Source organism: Panthera onca, chromosome D3 (assembly GCF_046562875.1).
Source record: "Panthera onca isolate mPanOnc1 chromosome D3, mPanOnc1 haplotype 2, whole genome shotgun sequence".
In the NCBI taxonomy this organism is placed as follows: domain Eukaryota; kingdom Metazoa; phylum Chordata; class Mammalia; order Carnivora; family Felidae; genus Panthera; species Panthera onca.
In genome coordinates, this window is record NC_138350.1 from 15,146,628 (window position 1) to 15,163,608 (window position 16,981).

The 16,981-nt window shown below is 46.8% G+C and overlaps 1 protein-coding gene across 1 annotated transcript in view; it reads right to left on the reverse strand.

The window, feature by feature from the left end:
• Positions 1 to 16,981, reverse strand: part of GCN1 (GCN1 activator of EIF2AK4) — a 57,679-nt gene that overhangs the window by 35,606 nt on the left and 5,092 nt on the right. The window contains exons 3-16 of the mRNA XM_060612438.2: positions 12,879 to 12,942; positions 12,236 to 12,367; positions 11,614 to 11,722; positions 7,898 to 7,996; positions 7,677 to 7,811; positions 6,740 to 6,808; positions 6,514 to 6,622; positions 5,972 to 6,046; positions 5,243 to 5,371; positions 4,666 to 4,716; positions 4,282 to 4,380; positions 3,889 to 4,062; positions 2,205 to 2,357; positions 967 to 1,059 (exon numbers count right to left, since the gene is read on the reverse strand). Of these exons, the coding sequence (XP_060468421.1) occupies positions 967 to 1,059; positions 2,205 to 2,357; positions 3,889 to 4,062; positions 4,282 to 4,380; positions 4,666 to 4,716; positions 5,243 to 5,371; positions 5,972 to 6,046; positions 6,514 to 6,622; positions 6,740 to 6,808; positions 7,677 to 7,811; positions 7,898 to 7,996; positions 11,614 to 11,722; positions 12,236 to 12,367; positions 12,879 to 12,942 (1,491 nt within the window). The remainder of the gene's footprint in view (positions 1 to 966; positions 1,060 to 2,204; positions 2,358 to 3,888; positions 4,063 to 4,281; positions 4,381 to 4,665; positions 4,717 to 5,242; positions 5,372 to 5,971; positions 6,047 to 6,513; positions 6,623 to 6,739; positions 6,809 to 7,676; positions 7,812 to 7,897; positions 7,997 to 11,613; positions 11,723 to 12,235; positions 12,368 to 12,878; positions 12,943 to 16,981) is intronic.

Consider the following 16,981-nt stretch of genomic DNA (forward strand, 5'->3'; position numbering starts at 1 on the left):
TTATCACTGGATCTGAAGTTCCTTTTTTGCTGACAATGTACACAAGTATTTTGGACTGATTAAAAATATAACGCTTCATTCTAATTAAAAATTACTATGCAGTTCTAAAAAAGAGGGTGAGGACACTCACATACTGAAGTAGAATGATTGCCAAGTCTACACAGCACAATGTGTATGGCAGGCAGGCTACCATTTGTGTAAAAAAAGTGAAGAACTAACACAAAAAGACATTTGCTGGTATAAAGTGTAAAATATCAAGGATACACAGAAGCTAATATAACTGGTTCTCCATGGCCAGGGACACTGGGTGGCCAGAGATCAAAGCAGGGGTATGATTTTCAACGTAGGCCCTCTTGGATCTTTTATTTTTGAATTATGTGAGTGTATTTCCTATACAAGAACTAATTTTTTTTTTAAATCAGGAAGTGACTAACAGTTTCAGCTCGTTTATAATTGGATGTTGTGATTTGTGAATCAAAAGACTTTTCAAATCACTGATTAGCAGCAGACACCCCTAAGGCAACCCAGAATTTTAAACCTACATTTAAAGATCAACTGTTCCTTCTCTGCCGGGAGAGAAACCAGTAGTTTTGTGTCTCCTGGTGGGGGAGTGCAGCCAGCCACACTCCACCATAGTTTCTCAGCTGCCTTGTAATAACACAAGAAAACCTCTGAGACAGCACCAATTACCCAATCAGCTATAATTAAACCTAATACTGCAGCCTCACAACCATTAGCACTCTGTCTCCACAAACTCCCCCATTCCCCAGCCTTCCAAGCCCCACAGGGGTGCATTCATTCCCACGGCGGCTGACGGCCCAGCTGCTGACCACAGCACTCTGGTCCAGTTTTTGCTTAGCTGACTGGTCGAGGCAACAGGCAGTCAGGGAAGGGTTCTCTCTGAAGACCCGCCAGAGAGACTCGGGCCCAACCTCAAGTTCAAGAAAGTCCAACTAAGTCACTCACCATCCTCTGAAGCCATGAGCAGGAATTTCTCAGAAGTGAAAATCTGTTTCTTCTCATCTACAATCAGCTGCCAGAAACCACTCAGTTTGGCCTCTGCAAGAAACAAAAGGTCACTCCATGACATAGCTCACTCCATCTGCCAGGGTTGGTCCCCTCCATCCTGAAGCTGCTGGGGCCAGCTACGTGGACAGACCCTGCTTTGCAGCAGGCAGCAATGCTCCCCCAGCATGGATGGGTCACCCCTAGCCTCACTGCCCACCTCCTCCCCATTCTGAGAACTAACCAGTCCTTCTGGTGTCAATGCCTACATGAAAACCATCTGCTGCCTACAGAGGCCCAGGCAAACATATCCCACCTGAAGTCCCACCTACTCCAGCTGCCAAGCTGAAACACTTGTTCACACATCGTGCTCTCCCTGGCTGAGGCTGATCTGAACTCACACCCTTCCAGCTGGTGAAATCCTTCCTTCAGAACCCTAGTCCAAAGGCTCCTTTGTGAAGCCTTTCCTGACAGCCAGCACCTAAACCAAAAGGAATCCCTTCTTCAAAACTGCTTTACTGCCACATTTTACCTCAAACAACGGACATACTTTTGCATCTCCTCTCACTGGAGTAAAGCAGCTTAAAATTTGTGGAATCGCGGTCATGTTCATCTCTGCCTTCCTGCCAAGGCAGCGCAGAGTTCTGGAATTTACACAGACGGCACCCAATGGTATAGAAGAGCTGAACTCCATTTCTAACCACAGGAATAAGTTCACATATGTCTGCAGCCAGAGTAGGACATGCACTAAAGCAAGCATGGAATACCAGGAAGCCACAAAAAGAAAGAGAAAGCTCTTTTGGTTGTGCCAATTTGGAATCTTTTCCAAGGCATATTCAGTATCTTCAGTAGAAGAAGACTGGCTAGGGGGAAGCTTTTCAAGGTACACTCTAAAAAAGTCCCACTATACTAAACCCAGGTCAGTCTGGACATTATATACAAACCCTGTCCCAGAGCACTTGAGCAAAAGTGCAAAGGAGGACAGTGACAAGAGTCACTGGCCGTATTCCCATCTCCTGGTGTGACCCTAAGATTCATCCCTGCACACATCCCTAGTGTGACCCTGAGGCATCCCTGTGGCTGCCCAGTGTGGTGGTGACCAAGCTGATCCTGTGAAATCCTAAACATCAAGACACTCCTCCCAAGGACTCTGAATGAGGCGTCATCTGCTACCATCCTGGACAAGCTTAGACCCTTACCAGCCTGCGAGTCAGCCACCGAAAGCTTCGAGAGCAGCAAGGCTGCAGCCACCCCTTCAGTGACTGTGGGAACCTGAGTGCTCTGGGAGGCTGCCTTCTCCACTGTCTGGATGAGCAAAGGCAGTAAGTCCAGGGCCTGCAATAGTGTGTCACCTGTGGAGAGAGGACCAGCACTTTACAAAACTCCTTGTCAGGGGTGACAAGATTACTCAAGAAAGGAATTATCCACTGAGGTCTGAAATGCTAAAGCCCTTCAGTTACCCTGTTAAATGCTGTGAAGTAGGGGAACTAGAAGTAAACCCAACAACCACAATGTTAGAGCTAGAAGGATCATTGCAAATCCAATAGTTCAGTTATCCGTTTGATGGGTAAGGAAAGAGACGGAGACAGGTTAAGTAAGTTGCCCAAGGGCACATAGCTGGTCGGAGGAGAGCCAGGGCCTATCGCAAACCTAGCAATTTCTTTCTGGGGCTCTTCCCCTACACCAGACAAGCTCACGACCCAAATTCCAAAACCAGAACCAACCTATTGACCTATTAACTAAACCCACTTCATTAAAATTAAAAAAAAAAATTTTTTTAAGTAGAATTGTTAAAAAGTACAGCTAAACCGATGTTTTCTTAACTATTAAAGCGTTATATAAGAACATTCTACAATAAAACACATATTTCATTTGGATGAGGTCATGCATTTGAATCTAAAAAAATGTTTATTTTAATGGCTTCTTTTATATTACGTGTACTTTAAAAGTGGCAAGTAGAAACAGCTCAAGCTGAAGAGACTAGTTTAAACCAAGTCTCTGCTATCTAGAACTCAATCTAAATCAAGATTGGTCAATGCAGCAAAACTGTAAACTGACATAGAGAGTACAGGCCCTGTAGACAAGGGACACCCTTCTGTGGAATCTCCTAGACATTTCTTTAAACACAGCTCATCACAAGCGTAAGCTTTTTAAAAAAACAAATACTAGCCTGGGGTGCCTGGGTGACTTAGTAGGTTGAGCATCCCACTCCCGATTTTGGCTCAAATCATGATCCCAGGGTCATGGGAGTGAGCCCTGTGTCAGGCTCTGCACTGAGTGAGAAGCCTGCTTAAAATTCTCTCTCTCTCTCCCTCTGCCCCCCTCCCCAGCTCATGTCCTCTCTCTATAAAAATTAAAAAGAAAAAAATTTAAAAGAAGTATAGCCTATACAAGAGGTAGAAATTAACACTAGAGATTTCTACCTTGGAAATCAAGGAGATCACAGATCCTATGCAGATTGGAAAGTTTCCCCCAGCTTTGCCTGGGAAAGAGGTAGATGCCCATGCCCAAATGACAGGTTTGTCAGCCCTGAAGAAAGGGCAGTGCTTGCTTTCCAGTAAGTCCAACGTAAAGTATCCATGAAGTTGGACTTTTTCAATCAGCCAACTCACAATCCCTTGCCCATGATTTCAGATAATATAGTGACAGGTTCTAGTCCTGGGTCCTCTCTGAATGAAGCTTTGTAACTTGAAGGTGTGATATGGGAGAGAAGTCAAAGTCTGCTGTGAAGACTGGGCACTGATCCAGGCTTTGTGGATGATTAAGCCCGAGGCTCCCAGAGGCTCAAAGAAGTGGTGCAAAGTAAGCTGGACTGAATGAGAAAGCTGGGGACGGTGACAATGCCCAGAAGACTCGGTCACCCCTGCAGGGGAGGCATCTCACCTCGGAAGCAGGCCAGCATGCACTGCAGGTAGGCATGCCGCACTGCAGAGGTGGAGGTTTTAAGGCTGAAGGCTTTCTTGAACCATTCGGTGAGCTTCTTGGGCACTTCCGTGGTGAACCGGTTACACCAGAGAGCCAGGACAGAGACAGCGTGCACCAAGGTGCCTTCATGAACTAGGGCAAGAAGCAGAAATCCAGTCAGTTCAGCATCTCAGGCCCATGTCCAATCGCTTCCACCAGCACCCGAAAGCAAGCAAGGGTACGAGGGGGAGGAAGCCGTGATGCTTCAGGGGAGGTCTGCCTTCAGAAGGGGTTCATGGCAGGCAGCTCTGGCTGTGAAAACCGGAGTCAAGAGGGGATCCAGACTGCATCCTTACCATGCTGCACAGTTACCTTCTTGCTGGAGGAACGGAATGAACAGCTCAGCCACAGTCCCATTCAGGACTTGACTAGAAGGCCCAGACACCACGTGATGACTGACACTCCCGATCCCTGTAAGGCAGGGGATTTCCTGCTCAGCACAAAACCACAAACACAGGAGTCTTCCTGCTGCTGCCCACTTCCCTAGCGGCCATGCCTCTCCCCTGGCCATTAGTGCCTTTCCCTCAATCCCCCCTCCAGATGACCTGCCTTTTAGGGAAGCCAGGCCTCCCTCTCGCTAGACCCAAACAAGTCCCACCTGCCACACAGGCAGGCAGCAGAGTCCTGGAAGCCAGGCTGCGATGTCCAGGATTATCAGAGGAGTCAAGATCCAATGACAGACCTGCCTTACTATACCTGAGAGGACGCTGATCTTCTGGGCTACAATGGTCAGTTTTCCCTCCGAGCCTGAGAGGAGAGACGGCAAAGATTCAAACTCCACGTCTGCCACGTTTCCCATGGGGGTGACTAATGTGGTCATGTGTGTGACACCAAGAAACAGCTTCTGATTCCAGAAATAGACTTTCTATTGTGAAGCTGGGTTTATAACATTTCCTAGACTTTTTCCTGATTAGAACAGTAGTTTTGCTCTTACAGAAAATTTGAGAAACAAAAAATATAAAGGAAAGCATTTAAAACTCACCCACATGCCCACTACCCAAAAACGTTATGAACATTCTGGGGTATTTCCCTCTAGTGTTTCCCTTTATGCATACGATAATGTCTACGCTTAAAATAAATAAAAAAAAAAAAAAAGAGATCGCCCCCATCTACACTGCCCTGTGCATGCTTATGTTCACTTCCCATGTCTCATTCTACTGAGAGCCTTCTCCTGGCCACACGGCCTTGACATAAGCAGACTCAGAGCCCCAAGTCCCAGGCAGGTTCCGGCCCCACAGGTCAGCCATTCTCATGGCCAGGAAGGCTTACTCACCACCAAGGATAGCAAACAGGTGCCTGGTCAGGGCTTCTGTCGCAGAAGAGTCACTGCACTGGCGAGCCAGGTTCCGCAGTGCCAGCACAGCCTCATCCATCAGGCGGGGACTGTTGGACTTGAGCTGACCTGGACACAGAGAGCTGCAGCTCAGAAAGTGCTGAGAGCTGAGGATCCAAGCTTTCATCTTTGTCTTTCCATGTTCCTAATTTTTCCATCCATGAGCTCGGTGTTCTCGTTATAAAGAAGCTCGGGGCACCTGGGTAGCTCAGTGGGTTAAGTGTCCAACTTTGGCTCAGATCACGATCTCACGGTTTGTGAGTTCAAGCCCAACATTGGGCTCTGTGCTGACAGCTTGGAGCCTGGAGCCTGCTTCGGATTCTCTGCCTCCCTCTCTCTCTGCCCCTCCCCTGCTCACATTCTTTCTCTCTCTCTCTTCCTCTCCCTCTCTCAAATAAACAAACATTAAAAGAGTATCAAGAAAGAAATTTTGCAAATGTAATTTCTTTCTTTCTTTCTTAAGATTTTAAAGTAATTTCTACACCCAACACGGGTATCAAACTCACAACCCTGACATTAGGAGCTGCACACTCTGAGCCAGCCAGGCGTCCCAAATGTGATTTATTTCTAGACTGAGCTGTCCCTGCCCTTTTTCCTAAAATAATTGGGAAAACACATCCAAAACCCCAGGTGCCATCCCAAGGGCTAGAGAGGGGTCAGGATACTCACTAGCCAGTCCTTTCACGATGTCCAGGGCATACTGGCTGAGATCAAGAGTCACTGACGCCAGCAGACTGGAGATAGCTAAGGAGGACAGAAAATACACACCATGTCTATATTAGGTATAAATGTCTACTTCTGCCCTAGTCCCCAGCCAATGCGCCGCACCAAAGCAACCATTCTTCATCTCCATAAAGTCATGTGAGTGGTCACACCTTTGCCCCTATAGTTTCAAGTGCCACCTCCACAACAAGTTCAAACTGTCTAGAGCAGAGGTTCTTCACCTGAATGGTTTCCAGAAGGTTCTTGGACCTCTAAAATTGTTTGCAGTATTCCAGGCCGATATACTTTTGTACGTCCTTTTAGCAAGAGGGCCCAGGACTTTCCACATATTCTCAAAAGGGTCCCTGATCTCTCTCCCAAGGTCCCGATGAGGTAAACAGTGAATACATCCTTCACCCCATCCCCACCACTTCTGCGGCCAGGCACCAGAGATGCAGCTCATCAGGCAACCCAGCTCCCTCCCACCATCCTGTCTGGCAGCGACCTACTTTCAATAACATTCTCTGGACTTCTCAGTAAGGACTTCTGTATGGTGGGCAGTATCAGATCCTTAAATTCCGAGTGAGACATGTATCGGAGCAGAGGGGCACAGTTATCCTACAAAGAGAGTCAGGCACCCAGACTTCATGGGAACAGACCAAGAATATAGGACAGCTCTGAATAAGAATTTAAATGGGATTTAGCTTGTCCAGGTAAGGTCTACTTCTCACTCACCAATAGATACTTCTGAGGCTTTACTTTGCTCATCAGGATGTTCTTCATATAAAAATCCAATAGGGCACTCTACAGAGTACAAAGACTGGTCAGACCAATATTCTGAGTATCTCATCACTGGCCTAAAAGATCCCTTTTGTGGGAGTGCCTCTAAAAACTACAAATCCATAAAAAATAAAATACATACATGCATACATGAACAAATAAAATACAAATCAGTGCCTAAATTTCAGCATCACATACGGAGGGCTCATTGATCATACCATTCATCATTTTAAAACCTTCCACAGCTTTCCAGAGCTGCTAGGATCCAGTCCAAAGTCCTTGGCCTGGCTCCCAGGCTGCCTGCTGACCTGCGGCTACCACTCACACCTCTCCAACCCCACTCACTTCCTCTGCCTGGCTTTCTCTGCCCAAAATACCCCTCCTCACCTCCTGACCTTGCTAACACCTATTCACCCTTTAAGTTTCTTCAATAGAGCTGTACCCATGACCCATGCCCTGTCAGGTGCCCCAACATAGAGTATTACTGCTTCCTGGCCCTTTCCTTTGTAGCTCTTATCACAGATATAATCAGACGGCCTGTCTGTTTGATGGCAGACTCCTCACACTCAGTTCCCCAGAAGCAGGGATCACACCTCCCTGGATCCCTGCTGCAACCCCAACAGCTGGCTCAGTGCTTGGCACATAGCAACTGCTCAGCTGTGGGAGACTAAATCATTACATGAACAGGCAAATTATCATCCCAATAACTATGCCAGGATTCACCCCAAGCCAGAGCTGGAGGGAAAACTTTGCCAGCTCCTCAAACTTCATATATCAGGGAGAAAGGACAGAGTCTCATAGGAGAAAACCAACAGGCTTCAGAGAAGGCCAGGGGCTGGGGCCACAAGGACCAGATAAGATCCCCTTCCTCACTTCCAGTGAGTCCACCTGCCTTGTGCCGGTTGACCACATCCATCTCCTTGTGGCTTGTGCAAAACTGCACCAGCAGCCCCAGCATGCCTGCATAGTTCTGGTTGGGTTCCAGGCTGAGAATGGCTGACAAGTACTGCTCCACCAGCCCGGGGTTCTGAAGAGGAAAGAATAAAGCAGGTGTGTCACATGGTGGAGGGTGGCACAGAAGCAGTGTGCACCACCCACTATGCCTCCCATCACCTCTTTCCACAGCTTGCTGAGCTTCTTCACAGCACCATCGACGGCGTGCCTGTGGGAGCCACCCAGCACCTCCAACAGGAGCAGGCACTGCACCTCGACCTGTCAGGGCCGGGACAGGTTCGAGTCAGGACATGAAACGTGAGTGGAGGCCCCCTGACCCTCACCGCCTGCCCAAGACCTTCATCGGGCCCGCTCAACTCCAGCGAGATCCTCTTCCCTCCCCCACCCCCCAAATGGCCCTGTCCCAGAATTACATCTGTTCACTCGAACACGCCATTAATAAGTGTTGAGCACCTAGGAGTCAGACAATGAAAACACACAGAGAAAAGAGACAGACATGGTCCCTATTTTCACGCACTTTAGAGTCCAGAGAGAGAAAAAGATACTACAAAATAAACACACAAGAATATATAATTCCAGTGAGGTAAGTCTCATGCAGGAAAAGGATAAGCATCCTGTTTCATATCTGCCTTGACTTTTCCTTCATTAATTCCACAAATACTTACTGAATACTGACTAAAGGGCAGGCACGATGCTGGGCACTTTGGATATGGAAGTGAAGACCGACAGGATGATCCCAGACTGTGGAGCTCACTGTCCAACCCAGAGTGAAACACATAATAGGTGCTCAACTAAAAAACCTCAGAGACTTTATGTGCCACAAACACCCATCACTGGTAAGCAGTCTGAATTACTACCCTAACAAAAAGCATGTGCTTAAGAAGTCGGCTGTACTCCATTTGCACACACACAAAACAACAGGTGCATGAGGTTCTTCAAAGGCCTACTAATGGTCATTTTTGTTGTTTACTGTCTCTTACTATAAAAAAAAACAGTAAACAACAAAAATGGCCACCAACAGAGGATTAGTTATATATACTGCCATACCTCCACACAGAGGATCAGTAAACAGTCATAAAGAATGATAAATTCTTGGGGCAACTGAGTGGCTCAGTCAGTTGAGGGTCAGACTCTTGATTTCAGCTCAGGTTATATCATGATTCATGGGTTCAAGCCCCACATCGGGCTCCATGCTGTCAGCATGGAGCCTGCTTGGGATTCTTTCTCTCTCTCTCTCTCTCTGCCCCTCCCCCACTTATGCACACACGTGTGCTCTCTCTCAAAGTAAATAAATAAACATTTAAAAAAAGAAAGAGGGGCGCCTGGGTGGCTCAGTCAGTTGAGCATCCGACTTCGCTCGGGTCACGATCTCACGGTCCGTGAGTTCGAGCCCCGCCTCAGGCTCTGTGCTGACAGCTCAGAGCCTGGAGCCTGCTTCCGATTCTGTGTCTCCCTCTCTCTCTGGCCCTCCCCCCGTTCATGCTCTGTCTCTCTCTGTCTCAAAAATAAATAAAAATGTTAAAAAAAAATAAAAATAAAAATAAAAAATAAAAAAAGAAAGAGAGGGGCACCGGGGTGGCTCAGTCGGTTAAGCATCCGACTTCAGCTCAGGTTATGATCTCGTGGTTGGTTGAGTTCGAGCCCCGTGTGAGGATCTGTGCTGACAGCCCAGAGCTTGGAGTTTGCTTTGGATTCTTTGTCTCCCTCTCTCTCTGCCCCTCCCCAGCTTATGCTCTCTCTCCAAAATAAATAAATAAACATTTTTAGAAAATAATAAATAAACAGAAAAACAAAAAAACCTCTTTATATGCTATGCTGGAACAAATTCTAAATCTGCTTAGAGAAAAAAACAAGGTGAAAGAAAAAAGTATGTTCAGTATGCTACTATGCAAGAAACCCTGTTCAGCAGTATATACGGAGAATGTATCTACACACATAAGGAATTAGTAATAGATGGACCCAGGTGGCTAGGGAGGGAAACTGGTGTAGCCTTCTATGTCTGTCCCATTTTGAATTTTTTTTTTTTTTTTTTTTTTAATTAGAATAGCTTTTTAAGCTTGCTGACACCACATTCAGAACTATATTGCTGTTCCTCTCCTGAGAATATTCTAACCCCTGATCTGGGCATGATTTGTTCCTTCATATCCTTCAGGTGTCTGCTCATATGATGCCTCCTTTGAAGCCTCCTCCCACTGTCACCCTGCACCACACTCTTTCCTTCTTCCTACCTGCCTTTCTGCTGTGTGACCTTCGTCTTACCATTTCTTAGCAGACCTGTGTGGCATCTACCTCCTCCACAAGAGTGTAAGCTCCATGAGGGCAAGGTCCTCTTTCCTGTTCCCAGCTCTTACTGCAGCTCCTAGAGAAACTGAATGAACTATGATCTATGTGTATGGTTGACATCGGCAACGAGTAAAGGAAAAACCCAGATTCAAGACACGGGAAAAATAAACACGGTCTCATGCTCCTGATGCATTCTGTCCCACAAAGACAACACTCCAGAGGTGACCCCTGCCACTCGTTAACACACAAATATACTTACCTACCTGGGATAATAAGAAATCACTGGAGATAAGCCAAGGAGGGAGCCCCTGGTAAAGCATCTTAAAAAGATGATTTTGGTAGCAATGAAACCCACACTCTGAAGGGGGTCCAATTCCACTATCCATTACGTATCAGGTTTCAGTGTTCTTACCCTTCAGGCAGTCACTGATGGCCACTCCATAGTCATCCCCAGAGGATTGCTGGGTAAGCTCCCAGGGACGAGCTCATCAATGTGTCTTATTAACAAGCTGCTTCAGGGAGAGGTGCTACAGTTTTCTAATGCCTCTCATTTACCTGCACAGCCCTCTGTAACGTTCCACAGCCCTTTCACACCTCATCTTGAGCCCCTCTTCACGACAACTCATGGAGGTGGATGGGGTAGGTGGCACTTTTCCCCATTTTGCAGAAATGGGAAACAGATTCAGAGGTTACATATATGGCCAAATGTCATGGCTGAGAATCAGAACCATACCTCGGGTTCCTTTTGTTTTTTTTTAAAGTTTATCTATTTTGAGACAGAGAGACAGCACAAGTGGGCGAGCAGCATAAGCAAGGGAGGGGCAGAGAGAGGGAGAAAGAGAATCACAAGCAGGCTCCATGCTGTCAGCACACAGAGCCCAACACAGGGCTTGAACCCACGAACCATGAGATCATGACCTGAACTGAAATTAAGAGTTGGATGCTTAACCAACTGAGCCACCCAGACGGCCCTAGGGCTCCTTTTCAATGAACCATAAGACCATTCCTCTTGCCCTCCATTAAGCATATCTAGATGTTCAAAAGAACCTCCCAATCTGGCCTATTGGGCCACCTCTGGTTAGCAGACATGTTGAAAGGCAAGGCAGAGAAGGTGGAAGAAGCAGGCACAGAACAGGTGGAGAGAATTAAAAGATCAAAACACATGGCAAGAATTCTGTTCCATTAGCCAGTTCGACACTGAAATCCAAACACAGGGAAAGGAATGATTAGCCAGAAAAAAAAAATAATAATAATTTACATTACTGCATTTTCTAATTTACTTGCTTTCTCACTGTCTTCCCTGCTCTGGCCTGTCATGTCCTCCACATATGCCCTGAAGGCAGGAATTGCCCATCAGTGTATTCCCAGAGCCTAGCACCATGCCTGACAGAGAAGCTCAAACACATGTGATGGACAGACGGATGTTATTATGTTGTACTCACGTCCATCCACCAGCATCACACATTCATGACAATTCAGAATGCTTGGTCACCAGCACCAAGAAGAGCACTTGGCCAGAGAAGGTGCTTCAACATGTCCCAACTCTGCGCAGAGAGCTGACTGCCACTACTACAAAGACCCATGGAACCTACCAGTTTGTTCCAGATGTCTCCTTGACGCTTGGCTCTCGAAGGAAAGGCAATGCGCACCAGTAGGCAGGTCCAGGACAGGGCCAGCAAGGCAGCAGAGCCGCTACTCTTACTGCAGGGGGCAGGGAGGCGAAGGATGAGTGCAGAGCAGGAGCCTCCACCTTGGGGACAAATGCTGACCGCGAGGCCCTGCCTGGCATATAGGACCCTCCCTTGACCTACACCTGGAGAGAACTTGAAACTGTTTCCTCATAAATCATCTGTAACAACTCAGGACAAGGAATGCAGAACTCAGCAGCCAAACTCCCACCTCTTAGCACTCAACAACCATAAAAACAAAAAAGATGCTTTCCCCTATTCAAACAGTGTCCAGTGGGCATTTGGTTTCCCTTCAAAATGGCCTTGCTTCCACTGGTTTCCCAACCCTCTTCCTCAGGAAAGCCGTTTGTCCACTGAGCCTGACATCCTGGCTCCTCCCTCCACACAGCAGGCAGACTGCTGGCACCAGACTTTCAGAGAGGAAAGACAGACATGCTCACACCTGCTCCACACAGGTCATCTGCACCAGCTTCTCCCGAATAGGACCCCGCCAAGCCCTGGTAGGCCACACATTTTATCTCTTTACCTGGGGACACCAGCTTTGGAGCCAATGCCTGAAGACTGCAGAGAGTGCAGAAGGTTCTTAGCAGTGGCTTCTGGCTGTGCCTCAGCCAACTGCTGGATGGCAGTCTGCAGGGCCCTGCGGGAGGCTGCATCTCTAGAGGAACGAATGAAGTGGAAAGGTGAACACTGGGTGCAAGGGCAGGGCAGCTTAGGCCAAGCGCTGGTCTTTCTCAGGAAAATTGGATTGTACTATATATTCCAGTGGATCACAGATGATGGGATTAGGAAATAACCAGAGAAATCCACCTCCTCCTGGAATTCTGGAAGCAGCTAACAAGAGCAAATGAGCCATCAGAGCTGTAAGGGCAACACCAACATTTATGGACCACTTACTACGGACCTCAAACCAGGCCAAGTGCTTTTACACGCATGACTGTTTATGGCGTACAGACTCATGACGTGGCAGGCACTGTCCCAGGAGCTTTACACTTACTAATTACCACCTATGTGGTAAACAACAGCACAATCCCCATTCTGCAGATGAAGAAAACGGAGGCACAGAGAGGCTAAGGTGACACCTCTCCAAAGCCCAGCCTGTAACCACTGTCCTGTACCACCTCTCTGCACAAAGGGCTGGAGGCACAGGGTCTTCAGTAGGGACTCACCTGTACCGGTGTAGAGTCAGGCAGAATAATTTGCAGAGCCCTTTCACTGCTCCCTCTGGCAGATCTGAAACCAAAGATCACACACAAATTAATCAGTAGAAACTACTTCATGAGCCCCTGCTTGAGCCAGGCATTCTGCCAGACATAATCTCTACTCACTGGACACTTCCCATAAGTTGGAGATAGAATTCCCTGGAGGAAACAACAGCAAAATCGTACTCCAGAAAAACACCTGGTATAGAAAGGCTGTCCAGCGGACATGTGTTAAAGGAATGAAACTAAGACGATGTTGGTGGCCTCAAAATCTAACATGCTGGCAAGTGACACTTCTGGGGCACTGGGACTATTCTGCTTCTTGACCTAGGTGCTGGTTACACAGGTAGTCAAGTTTGTGAATATTCGGCAGGCTGTTCGCTTATGATACATGAACTCTTCTTTATATAGTTTCTAATAAATAGTTTTTAAAAATAGGACAAAGTTTGGGGCACCTGGGTGGCTCAGTCAGTTAAGTGTCCGACTTTGGCTCAGATCATGATCTTGCGGTTCGTGAGTCCAAGCCCCGCATCAGGCTTGTTGCTGTCAGCATGGAGCCTGCTTGGGATTCTCCCCCTCTCTCTCTGCCCCATCCCACCCTAAGTGCACGCATGCACTCTCTCTCTCAAAATAAGTAAATAAACTTTAAAAACTTAAGTAAATAAACAAATAAAAATAGGACAAAAATTAAAGTATTCTGAGGGATCTGAAAAAGGCAGAGCAGTTCTAACTAGAGTGGCTTCCAAGTTTCTAAGGATACACAAGCTTGGCCTAATAGATTCATAGGCTACGCAAAAATGGAAAGAAAGGGATGTACATGCTGAGTGGTGTTAACATGAGCAAAAGTGCAGGGGCAAGAATGCATGAAGCCCATCAGGACACATGAGGAGGAAGAAGAGAAGTAGTAACACCCAGGACTTAATCAGCACTCACAAGGTGCTAGGCCCTGCTCCAAGCACTGACACACAGTAACTCATTTAATCCCTGCAAGATACTTGTATTACTGAGGTCACTTTAAGATAAAGGAATGTTGGGGGGCGCCTGGGTGGCGCAGTCGGTTAAGCGTCCGACTTCAGCCAGGTCACGATCTCGCGGTCCGTGAGTTCGAGCCCCGCGTCGGGCTCTGTGCTGACAGCTCGGAGCCTGGAGCCTGTTTCCGATTCTGTGTCTCCCTCTCTCTCTGCCCCTCCCCCGTTCATGCTCTGTCTCTCTCTGTCCCAAAAATAAATTTAAAAAAAAAAAAAAAAAAAAAAGATAAAGGAATGTTGGGGTGCCTGGGTGGCTCAGTCAGTTAAGCTTCTGACTGTTGATTTCAGCTTAGGTCATGATCCCACGGTTTATGTGATCAAGCCCAGTGGGCTACTTGGGACTCTCTTTCTCTCTCTGCCCCTCCCCTGCTCATGCACATGTGCATGCTCTTTCTCTCTCAAAATAAACTTAAAAAAAAAAAAAAAGATAAACGTGAGTCAGAGAAAGATAAATACCATATGATTTCACTCATTATGTGGAATTTAAGAAACGAAACAGATGAACATAGAGGAGAAAAAAAAGAGAGAGGTAAACCATAAAACAGACTCTTAACTACAGAGAACAAACTGAGGATTACCAGAGGGGAGGTGGGTGAGGATGGGTAAATGGGTGATGGAGAGTAAGAAGGGCACTTGTAGTGATGAGCACCGGGTACTGTATGTAAGTGATGAATCACAAAATTCTACATCTGAAACTAGCATTACACTGTGTATGTTAACTGGAATTTAAATAAAAACTTGCCACTAAAAAACTATATACAGGCCAGCCGAGTGAAAGAGAAACTTTGGTTGTAGCAACAGGGGTCAGTAATGGAAAACCAATCTGTGGCCGGTTCTGCATGCTAGATTGAAGCGTGCAGATGAAAGGGAGAGGGTATGACTGGGGGAATGTAAGCCACAGTGTAAGGCCAACTCCAGCGGGAGACACCAACAGCCAAAGGCTGGCACAGCACTTCATACTTCAGGTACTGAAATGAATGCAGGAGGGGCAGGGACCTTGTCCCCACAGGACCCTAAACACTGTATTGATCCCCTGGACTTGGGGCAATTTCAGTGACCAAAGGAAAGAATGACTAGGGCCAGAAACAGGTTGTGGCTGAGAGCTAACATACACTGGGTGCTTACCAGAGCCAGGCATGGTGTTAAGGACTGTCCACACACGTTCTCGTTTACTCCTCGCACTAACCCTGTGAGGAAGGCAATACTGCCATCTCCATACTCAAAGCAAGGAAACTGGTTCAGACAAGTTAAGTAATTTGAACCAGGTCACAGAGACTGAAAGTGGCAGAGCCATGGCTAGAACACAGAGCCCGTCTGACCTGAGCTGAGCCCTTCATCACGAACGGCTGTACTAGAGGTTTGTGACTAGAATGAGCAGGCACAGTAGATACTCCATCAGCGAGTCTCAGGGTGCAAGTACACAGAGGCAGGATTGAGGAAAGCTTCAGAGAGGCCTCAGGGCCCCACGGGCTGAGCCATGCTGACCATCTGCAACCAGCACTAGACAGCTTTGAGAAAGTCCTCAACTCCCAGCCTGGCAGAAAATACCTTTCCCCACCTTTGGTTAACTCACTTGGTTATCTGTTTCCCTAACAAGAGGAGAGGCGAGAATGATTATCACTACCCAATAGCTCCTCCTTAGACTTAGAAAATTAAAAAATTGAGAACTAATGATTTCTTGAGGAGTAGACAACTTCCCACCATCAGCTTGCACATCAAAAGCGACTAAACTTCTTATAAGTATCATTCACCCTGAACAGAAGAACTTCAGGGTGGCTGAACAGTAAAATCATCCTGCAAAGGTCCTGAGTAGTTCATGAACTTCACCCAAACATGTCCAACGCTTTACCCCGTCAAATGGGAAAAGGGCAGTATTCAGCAATTACATAGCAGAAGGCTCAGATGCTATGGCTGGGAAGGCATGTACAGCTGGTACCTTGTCACATGGCAGCCTTTTCTAACCATAATCCTGTTGAGAAAAGTTTCCAGGAAGACTTCTGAAGGTGCCATAAAACTCATACATTAAAGTGTTAACTAAGATGAGAATCTCTTAGAAGCTCACAAACAGGAATGTACTTAATTTACACGCAACTTTAATAAGCTTGGGTAGGTCACCAGGCAACCGTAGGTCAGAAGCAGCAAATGAGCACATTGCTGAAGCAGGCTCTTCACTAACAAGAAGTGAAAGCTGAGGGGAAGGGAGACCCAACTCGACACAGCCATGATTCTCAGACTTCAGCGAATCTAAGAATCACCCAAAGGGCTTATTAATACGCAGATGCTGGGCTCCACCTCCCCCACCCCCACGCCCACCCGGTCTCTGAATCTGAGTTTCTGCGACAGAGCTGAGAATCTGTATGTATCTCAAACAAGTTCTGACATAATGCTGATGCTGCTGGTCCAGGGACCACTTGGGAGAACCAATGCTACACAGTGAAAACACAACAAAAGGTAATTTAAAAGCTAATGAAGACTTATTGGATGAAAGCAAACTTTTTTTTTTAACGTCAGTATAGTTAACATACAGTGTTATATGAAGGCAAACTTGTCTTACACATCCCAGTAGGTTGCAGGGAAAGCCCTCAGTTATGGTACAGAATCAGGATAACTATAGGTGCTCAATATTTCCCAAAATGTGTTCCCCAGACCCTGAACTGGTTTTCGGCAAAAGAGAGGTGCAAGGAAAACACAGGGTTAACGAAAGCTTCATAAAGTTAAAGCCCCTTCCCAGAATATGCTGTGAAACTCCCAGAGGGAAGCAGAAAATGTGGCCAATCACCTGTTACCACCTTGCTGACTTCCACGGAACACAGACTGGTGCCCCAAGTCGTAAAGAAAATGTTTTTGCACCTAGTAAACTGCCTAATATTGTTGGTATCTTTTAGAAATATTTCCAATCAAAATGGCTAAAACTGTAACAAATCTCTGGTACCTAAATGGATCAACTCTCCACTAACCCAAATGTTTCAGTGAAGGTTTCAGTGCACAGTACGGCAAGCAAATACGGCAAGTGAAGGCAGAAGGTGCTGCAAGGGAAAGAGG